Below are 9423 nucleotides of genomic sequence, written 5' to 3' on the forward strand. Positions count from 1 at the left end.
ACAGGAGGGGGGGCAATGGGGCAACTGGCCCAGACCTGGGCAGCTACAGAGAGAAAAACCTCAGTGAGAAGCCTCTGCCCCCCGGCCCCTAGTGCCCCCCAATAAACAGGGCCACAAAGAGACACCGGGGCAGGTAAGTGCCACACACAGGAGGGGGGGGGGGCAATGGGGCAACAGAAACAACTAGGGGAAAGGGGACTCCATCAACTTGGAAGGGGCAATATGTGGGGCATATTTGCCTGTGTCTCCCAACCTGTAAGGGATGGATTTACCCCCTCCACTAACCATTCCATAGACACCCCACCCCCACAGGGGCTCACGTGAGTGTGAGTGAGGACTCACCTTCCAGCACGTTACTAACGGCCAGAGCACCGAGAAGCAGCAGCAGTGGAAGCCAAGAAGCCATCGTCTCCTGATTGGGCACGAGAGAGCGGGGCGGTCACACTCACAGTTCTGGGTGCATAAGAGACCTCTATGGGACAGAGCAAGAGACAGCTCTGGATGGGATAGGGAGAGAGTGAGGGAGAGACAGCCCTGGATGGGATAGAGAGAGCGAGGAAGACGGAGAGACAGCCCCGGATGGGATAGAGAGAGCGAGGAAGAGGGAGAGACAGCCCTGGATGGGATAGAGAGAGCGGGGAAGAGGGAGAGACAGCCCTGGATGGGATAGAGAGAGCGGCGGAGAGGGAGAGACAGCCCTGGATGGGATAGGGAGAGAGCGGGGAAGAGGGAGAGACAGCCCTGGATGGGATAGAGAGAGCGGGGAAGAGGGAGAGACAGCCCTGGATGGGATAGGGAGAGCGGGGAAGAGGGAGAGACAGCCCTGGATGGGATAGAGAGAGCGGGGAAGAGGGAGAGACAGCCCTGGATGGGATAGAGAGAGTGGGGAAGAGGGAGAGACAGCCCTGGATGGGATAGAGAGAGCGGGGAAGAGGGAGAGACAGCCCTGGATGGGATAGAGAGAGTGGGGAAGAGGGAGAGACAGCCCTGGATGGGATAGAGAGAGTGGGGAAGAGGGAGAGAAAGCCCTGGATGGGATAGAGAGAGTGAGGAAGAGGGAGAGACAGCTCTGGGTGGGATAGAGATGGAGAGACAGCCCTGGATGGGATAGAGAGAGCAAGGAAGAGGGTGAGACAGTCCTGGATTAGATAGAGAGAGTGGGGTAGAGGGAGAGACAGCCCTGGATGGGATAGAGAGAGCGAGGAAGAGGGAGAGACAGCCCCGGATGGGATAGAGAGAGCGAGGAAGAGGGAGAGACAGCCCCGGATGGGATAGAGAGAGCGAGGAAGAGGGAGAGACAGCCTGGATGGGAAAGAGAGAGCGGAAGAGAACAGCTGACGGATAGAGAGGGCCGAGAGGGGAGACACTGAGACTGGAGGCCAGATGGATGAAGACAAGCCGGATGGAGAGCGCAAGGGGAGAGACAGCCCTGGAGGATATGAGAGAGCGGGGAAAGAGGAGAGACAGCCCTTGGATGGGATAGAGAGGCGGGAAGAGGAAGACAGCCCTGGATGGGATAGGAGCGCAGGGAGCACTATGGATAGAGAGCAGCGGGAAGAGGAGAGACAGCCTGGATGGATAGAAAGTGGGGAAGAGAGAGACAGCCCCTGATGGGATAGAGTAGAGTGGGGAAGACTGGAGAACACAGCCCTGGATGAATAGAGGAGTGGGGGTAGAGGGAAAGACAGCCAAGGCATGGGATAGAGAGAGTGAATGTAGGTGAGAGAAAGCCCCTGATGGCGAATAAGAGAGTGAGAAGAGGGAGAGAACACTCTGGTGATGGAATAGAGAATGAGAGAACACGCCTGGAGGATAGAAAGAGAGCAAGGAAGAGGTGAGACAGTCACTGGATTAGATAGAAGAGTGGGGTAGGGGAGAGACACCCTGGAATACTATAGAGTTGAGAAGAGGCAGAGACAGCCCTGGATCTATATAGAGTTTGAGAAGAGGGAGAGACAGCCCATGATCTATTTAGACAGAGTGAGAGAAGAGGAGAGGACAGCCTTCTGGATGGACAGGTTGGGAAGAGGGAGAGACAGCCTGGACTGGGATTAGAGTTGGGGAAAAGAGTTGGGAGAAACCCCTGCAATTGTACAGAAGAGTGGGGAAAGGCGAGAGACAGCCCTGCGATGGGATTAGAGTCTAGGCAAGGACAGCCATGGATTCAGATAGAGAGAGTGGGGGAAGAGGAAGACACCCTGGATGGAATAGAGTTGGAAGAGGAGAGACACCCTGGATGGGAATATGAGTTGGAAGAGGAGAGACAGCCCTGCATTGGTTAGAGAGTGGAAAGGGAGACAGAAGCCCTGGATGTAAGTTAGGCAAGAACAGCCATGGATTAGATAGACAGAGAGTGGGAAGAGGAAGAACAGCCCTGGATTGATACGAAGAGTGGGAAGGGGAGAGACAGCCCCTGCATTAGATAGATGAGAGGGGAAGAGGGAGACACAGCCCAGGATTGGATAGAGAGAGTGGGGAAAGGATGACAGCCCTGGATTGGATAAGAGAGAGTGGAAGAGGGAAGAGACACCCTGCGAATTACTATTAGAGTAGGGAAGAAGAACACAGCCCATGATGTGACTAGAGAGTGGGCGAAAGGAGAGACAGCCCACGACTTGATTAGAGATGTGATAATGAGAGACAAGCCCAGGACTGGATAGAGAGAGTGGGAATGATGGAGAGACAGCCCAGGATGGAGATAGACGTGAGGAGATAGAGAGACGCCAAGGAGATAGAGAGAGTGGAAGATGAAGACAGCCCAGGATGGGATAGATGTGTGGAAGATGGAGAGACGGCCCCTGTAGACTAACGCAGGGACAGACAGACTATACAGGATGGAGAGAGTAGGAATGAAGCCGACAGACCTGTTCCTCTGGGGGTGAGTAGAGTGCTGTGTATAAGGGTGGGGGGGTCTCTGTACATATAAAGCCCAGTAGGGGTGGGGCAGGCATATGGGCCCAGGGTGGTTCTGTTTGGCAGTGAATAAGGGAGTTCACTTTATGGGGGGTGATAAAGGGCAATACTGATAAAGGAGCAGATGGGAACTGAGTATGTGACCCCCCTAATCATTACTCCCCCCCATCTACATTTTGTCCTAATGCGCCCACCCTCAGCTACTCACCTCTTCCTACTCCCCTCCCTTTATTCCACCACTTCTCTCTCCCCCAATCCCAATCACCCCAGTCTCCTTATCTCCCCAAATCACTCCCCAGTCCTCCTATCCTTCCCATTAGCCCCCAGTCTCCATCCTCCAATCACCCAGTTCCTTATCCTCGCCCAATCACCCCGTCTCCTTATCCTCCCCATTCACCACCCAGTCTCTTCCTTCCCTCATTACCCCAGTTCCTTATACTTCCCCCATTCCCCCAGTCTCCTATCCTCCCCAATTCACCCCCAGTCCTCACTTATCCTTCCCTCCATTCACGCCCATCTCCTATCCTTCCCAGATTCACCGCGCAGTCCCTTATCCTTCCCACCATTCACCCCCAGTCTCTTATCCTCCCCCCAACTCACCCCCAGTCTCCTCTATCCTTCCCCCAATCCACACCCAGTCTCCTTATCCTCCCAATCACCCCCAGTCTCCTATCTGCCCCCAATCACCCCAGTTCTCCCTATCCTCCCCCAATTCACCCAGTCTCCCTATCCTTCCCATTCACACCCAGTCTCCTTACCTTTCCCCCATTCACCCCATCTCCTTAATCCTCCCCCAATCACCCCAGTCTCCCTATCCTTCCCCATTCACCCAGTCCTCCTTATCCTTCCCCCCATTCAACCCCCAGTCTCCTTATCCTCCCCCCAACAACCCCAGTCTCCCCTATCCTTCCCATTCACCATCTCCTTATCCTCTCAACCCAATGCCCCTCCAGTCTCCCATCCTCCCCTCAACCTTCATTCCCCTCCAGTCCCCCATCCTCCCCTCAACCCCACTCCCCTCCAGTCCCCATCCTCCCTCAACCCCCATTCCCTCCAGTCTCCCATCCTCCGCCTCAACCCCATTCCACCCAGTCTCCTTATACCTTCCCCCCATTCACCCCAGTCCTCGCTTATCCTTCCCCCCAATCACCCCAGCTCCTTCATCCTTCCCCATCACCCCCAGTCTCCTATCCTTACCCATCACCCCAGTCTCCTTATCCTTACCCCCATTCCCCCCCAGTCTCCCCATCCTCCCCCACCCCATTCCCCTCCAGTCTCCCATCCTCCCCCACCCATTCCCCTCAGTCCCCATCCTCCGCCCCCACCCATTCCCCTCAGTCTCCCATCCTCCCCAACCCCCATCAAACCCAATCCCCAACCCCATTCCCTCCAGTCTCCCCATTCCTCCCCCCACCCCATTCCCTCCATCCTCCCCATCCTCCCCCACGCCCATCCGCCTCCAGTCTCGCCATCCTCCCCCCCCCCATTCCCCTCCAGTCTCCCATCCTCCCCCCAACCCATTCCGCCTCCAGTCTCCCATCCTCCCCCCACGCCCTTCCCTCCAGTCTCCCCATCCTCCCCCCACCCCCATCCTCCAGTCTCCCCATCTCCCCAACCCGCATTCCCCACTTCCAGTCTCCCCATGCATCCCCCAACCCGCATTCCCCTCCAGTCCTCCCCATCCTCCCCCCAACCCCCATTCCCCTCCAGTCCCCACCTCCCCAACCCGCATTCCCCTCCAGTCTCCCATCCTCCCCCAACCCCATTCCCCTCCAGTCTCCCCATCCTCCCCAGCCCCCATTCCCTCCAGTTCCCCATCTCCCCCCCACCCCATTCCCTCCAGTCTTCCCCATCCTCCCCCCACCCCCATTCCCTCCAGTCTCGCCCAAGCCTCCCCTCCCACCCCCATTCCCCTCTCAGTCTCCGCATCCTCCCCCACCTCCCTCCCCATTCCCCTCCAGTCTCCCAATCCTCCCCCCACCCATTCCCCTCCAGTCTCCCCATCCTCCCCCCACCCCATTCCCCTCCAGTCTCCCCATCCTCCTCAACCCCCATTCCCCTCCAGTCTCACCATCCTCCCCTCACCCCCCATTCCCTCCAGTCCCCCTCCTCCCCAACCCCTCATCTCCCCAATCCTCCCCCCACCTCCCTTCCCCTCCAGTCTCCCATCTCCCTCAACCCCATTCCCTCCATCCCCATCCTCCTCAACCCCATTCTCCAGTCTCCCCATCTCCCCAACCCTCCAGTCTCCCCATCCTCACCCCCACCCCCATTCCCTCCAGTCTCCCATCTCTCCCCAACCCGCATTCCCCTCCAGTCTCCCCATCTCACCATCCTCCCTAACCATCCTCCCCTCACCCCCCATCCTCCCCTCAACCCCATTCCTCGCAGTCTCCCATCCTCCCCCACCCCATTCCCCTCCAGTCTCCCATCCTCCCCACCTCCATCCTCCAGTCCCCATCCTCCCCCACCATTCCCTCTCCGTTCCCATCCTCCCCCCACCCCATTCCCCTCCAGTTCTCCCCATCCTTACCCCCCACCATTCCTCTCCAGTCTCCCATCTCTCCCTTCAACCCCAATTTCCCCTCCAGTCTCCCCAATCCTCCCCAACCCCATTCCCCTCCAGTCTCCCATCCTCCCCCCAACCCCTTCCCCTCCATCTCCCCATCCTCCCCCACCCCCATTCCCCTCCAGTCTCCCCATCCTCCCCCACCCCCATTCTCGCTCCAGTCCTCCCATCCTCCCCCACCCCCATTCCCTCCATCTCCCATCCTCCGCACCTCCCCCACCCCATTCCCTCCAGTCTCCATCACTCCCCCCACCCATTCCTCGTCCTCCCCATCTACATTCCTCCAGTCTCGCCCATCCCCCCCCACCCCATTCCCTCCAGTCTCCCATCCTCCTCAACCTCCCATTCCCCTCCAGTCTCCCCCATCCCTCCCCTCAAACCATTCCCCTCCAGTCTCCCCATCTCCCCAACCTCCAATTCTCCCATCCTCCCCCAAACCCCTTCCCTCCAGTCTCCGCCCATCCCCCCCACCCTCCATTTCTCCCATCCTCCCAACCCCTGCCATTCCCTCAGTCTCCCCAATCGCTCCCCCAACCCCATTCCCTCCAGTCTCCCATCCTCCCCCACCCCATTCCTCCAGTCTCCCCATCCTCCCCACCCCATCCTCCAGTTCCCATCCTCACCCCCCCGCTCCCCTCCAGTCTCCCCATCCTCCCACCCCCGCTCCCTCCAGGTCTCCCCCATCTCCCCCCACCCCCGCTCTCCCCAGTCTCCCCATCTCTCCCCCACTCCCTCCAGTCTCCCTTATCCTCCCCCACCACCCCCTCCAGTCTCGCATCTCCCCACTCCCCTCCAGTCTCCCATCCTCCCCCCACTCCCCTCCAGTCTCCGCCCCATCCTCCCCCGCCACCCCATCCCTCCAGTCTCCCCATCTCCCCCCACCCCCACTCCCTCGTCCCCCAATCCTCCCCCCACCCACTCCCCTCCAGTCTCCATTCCCCAACCCCACTTCACTCCCAGTTCCCCATGCTCCACCCCATTCCTCCAGTCTCCCATCCTCCCCCACCATTCCCCTCCAGTCTCCATCCCCCCTCAACCCATTCACCCCAAGCTCTCTTATCCCCCAGCTCCTCCCCATTCCCCTCCAGTCTCCCCATTCACCCCCAGTCTCCTTATCCCCCCCAGCCTCCCTCCCCCATTCCCCTCCAGTCTCCTTATCCTCCCCCCAACCCGCATTCCCCTCCAGTCTCCCATCCTCCCCAACCCGCATTCCCTCCAGTCTCCCCATCCTCCCTCAACCCCCATTCCCCTCCAGTCTCCCCATCCTCTCCCATCCTCCCCCAACCCCCATTCCCTCCAGTCTCCTTATCCTCCCCCCAACCCGCATTCCCCTCCAGTCTCCTTATCCTCCCCCAACCGCATTCCCTCCAGTCTCCTATCTCCCCAACCCGATTTCCCCTCCATCTCCCCATCCTCCCCCCATCCTCCCCCAACCCCCATTTCCCTCCAGTCTCCTTATCCTCCCCACCCGCATTCCCTCCAGTCTCCTTATCCTCCCCCCAACCCGCATTCCTCCAGTCTCCTTATCCCTCCCCAACCCGCATTCCCCTCCAGTCTCCTTATCCTCCCCCAACCCCCATTCCCCTCCAGTCTCCCCATCCCCCCAACCCGCATTCCCCTCCAGTCTCCTTATCCTCCCCCCAACCCGCATTCCCCTCCAGTCTCCTTATCCCCCCAACCCGCATTCCCCTCCAGTCTCCCTATCCTCCCCCCCACCACCATTAACCTCCAGTCTCCCTATCCTCCCCCCAACCCGCATTCCCCTCCAGTCTCCTTATCCTCCCCCAACCCGCATTCTCCTCCAGTCTCCTTATCCTCCCCAAACCCGCATTCCTCTCCAGTCTCCTTCCTCCCCCAACCCGCATTCCCCTCCAGTCTCCCTATCCTCCCCCCACCACCATTAACTCCAGTCTCCCTATCCTCCCCCCAATCACCCCCAGTCTCCTTATCCTTCCCCCATTCACCCCAGTCTCCTTACCCTTCCCCCAATCACCCCCAGTCTCCTTATGCTTCCCCCATTCACCCCCAGTCTCCTTTATCTCCCCTCCCACCCCCACCCCCCTCCAGTCTCCTTATCCTCCCCCCCACCCCCACTCCCTCCAGTCTCCTTATCCTCCCCCCACCCCCACTGCCCTCCAGTCTCCTTATCCTCCCCCACCCCACTGCCCTCCAGTCTCCTTATCCTCCCCCCACCCCACTGCCCTCCAGTCTCCTTATCCTCCCCAACCCCATTGCCCTCCAGTCTCCCCCTCCTCCCCTCACCCCCATTTCCCTCCAGTTCCCCCCCTAACTCCCCACCTATGGCACGGATAAGACGCCCCCCCCCCACGCCACACAAACACACATTTAATGGTTTTATTCAGCACAGAAATAAGAAGCCACAGAAAGGGAAGGGGTAGAAAAGGTTCCCCCCGCTGGGCAGATACCCGCGTGGGAGGTGCCACGATGAGTCACATGGGCCTTCTGCTCCCCCCAGAGCCTGGCACTGGGTGGGGCACAGTCTGTACATGGCGGCACCCCGGGCATTACCTGTGGTAGGAGGAGAAGGCGACGGCGCTGACCAGCAGGGTGAATCCCCCCAGGCAAGCCGTGGCCGTGCCAGTAAATAGGGCCGGGTACTGGAACTGGCAGTACCATAGCAACAGGAGGATGAGCAGCAGCAGGGGCACTAACAGGCTGCCCACATTCAGGGGCACATGGGTGTGCTCCCCCCCAGCCCCCGGCACAGATGCATGCTGGGAGATATGGCAGTGCAGGACCGACCCGTCTCTCAGCTGCAGCGCCGACACCGTCTGGGAGTCGTCACGGAGTAGTCGCCCCTGAAATATCAGGCGAACGTGCAGCTCCTGCCCCGGGAAATGCGTCCTACGGCGAGAGAGATACCCCCGTAAGGGCAAATACATAGGGGCAGAATATCCCTGTGAGACAGGCGGGGGATCAGGGGTCTCTGTAGGGCAGTGGGAGGGATCGGGGGGGATCTCTGTAGGGCAGTGAGTGGGATCGGGGGTCTCTGTAGGGCAGTGGGAGGGTTCGGGGGAATCTCTGTAGGGAAGTGGGAGGGATGGGGGGATCTCTGTAGGGCAGTGCGAAGGATCAGGGGTCTCTGTAGGGCAGTGGGTAGGATCGGGGGGATCTCTGTAGGGCAGTGGGAGGGATCGGGCGGATCTCTGTAGGGCAGTGGGAGGGATCGGGGGATCTCTGTAGGGCAGTGGGAGGGATCGTGGGGATCTCTGTAGGGCAGTGGGAGGGATCGGGGATCTCTGTAGGGCAGTGGGAGGGATCGGGGGGATCTCTGTAGGGCAGTGGGAGGGATCGGGGGATCTCTGTAGGGCAGTGGAGGGATCGGAGGGATCTCTGTAGGGCAGTGGGAGGGATCGGGGGATCTCTGTAGGGCAGTGGGAGGGATCGAGGGAAATCTCTGTAGGGCAGTGGGAGGGATCGGGGGATCTCTGTAGGGCAGTGGGAGGGATCGGGGGGATCTCTGTAGGGCAGTGGGAGGGATCGGGGGATCTCTGTAGGGCAGTGGGAGGGATCGGAGGATCTCTGTAGGGCAGTGGGAGGGATCGGGGGATCTCTGTAGGGCAGTGGGAGGGATCGGGGGGATCTCTGTAGGGCAGTGGGAGGGATCGGGGGGATCTCTGTAGGGCAGTGGGAGGGATCGGAGATCTCTGTAGGGCAGTGGGAGGGATCGGGGGTCTCTGTAGGGCAGTGGAGGGATCGGGGGGATCTCTGTAGGGCAGTGAGAGGGATCGGGGATCTCTGTAGAGCAGTGAGAGGGATCGGGGGGTCTCTGTAGGGCAGTGGGAGGGATCGGCGGGGATCTCTGTAGGGAGTGCGAAGGATCAAAGGTCTCTGTAGGGCAGTGGGAGGGATCGGGGGGATCTCTGTAGGGCAGTGGGAGGGATCGGGGGGATCTCTGTAGGGCAGTGGGAGGGACGGGG

General features: G+C 60.1%; 2 protein-coding genes across 4 annotated transcripts in view; both read right to left on the bottom strand.

Moving 5' to 3' along the window:
* MGC64513 (hypothetical protein) overlaps window positions 1-8075 on the bottom strand; it is a 28626-nt gene extending 20551 nt beyond the window's left edge. Inside the window, exons 1-2 of one of the 3 annotated variants that reach the window (XM_031903253.1) lie at window positions 8012-8075; window positions 343-453 (exon numbers count right to left, since the gene is read on the bottom strand). In XM_031903253.1, the coding sequence (XP_031759113.1) occupies window positions 343-406 (64 nt within the window). In that variant the 5' untranslated portion in view covers window positions 407-453; window positions 8012-8075. 3 annotated transcript variants of the gene reach the window in all.
* Window positions 7824-8340, bottom strand: tmub1 (transmembrane and ubiquitin like domain containing 1; the record flags this gene model as incomplete). The annotated part of the gene is given in 1 exon segment (XM_031903644.1): window positions 7824-8340. A coding segment is annotated over 1 exon segment (333 nt), but the record flags the coding sequence as incomplete, so codon positions are not given.
* Window positions 8341-9423: the final 1083 nt, after the last annotated feature.

Source organism: Xenopus tropicalis, chromosome 6 (assembly GCF_000004195.4).
Source record: "Xenopus tropicalis strain Nigerian chromosome 6, UCB_Xtro_10.0, whole genome shotgun sequence".
NCBI classification, from domain to species: Eukaryota; Metazoa; Chordata; class Amphibia; order Anura; family Pipidae; genus Xenopus; species Xenopus tropicalis.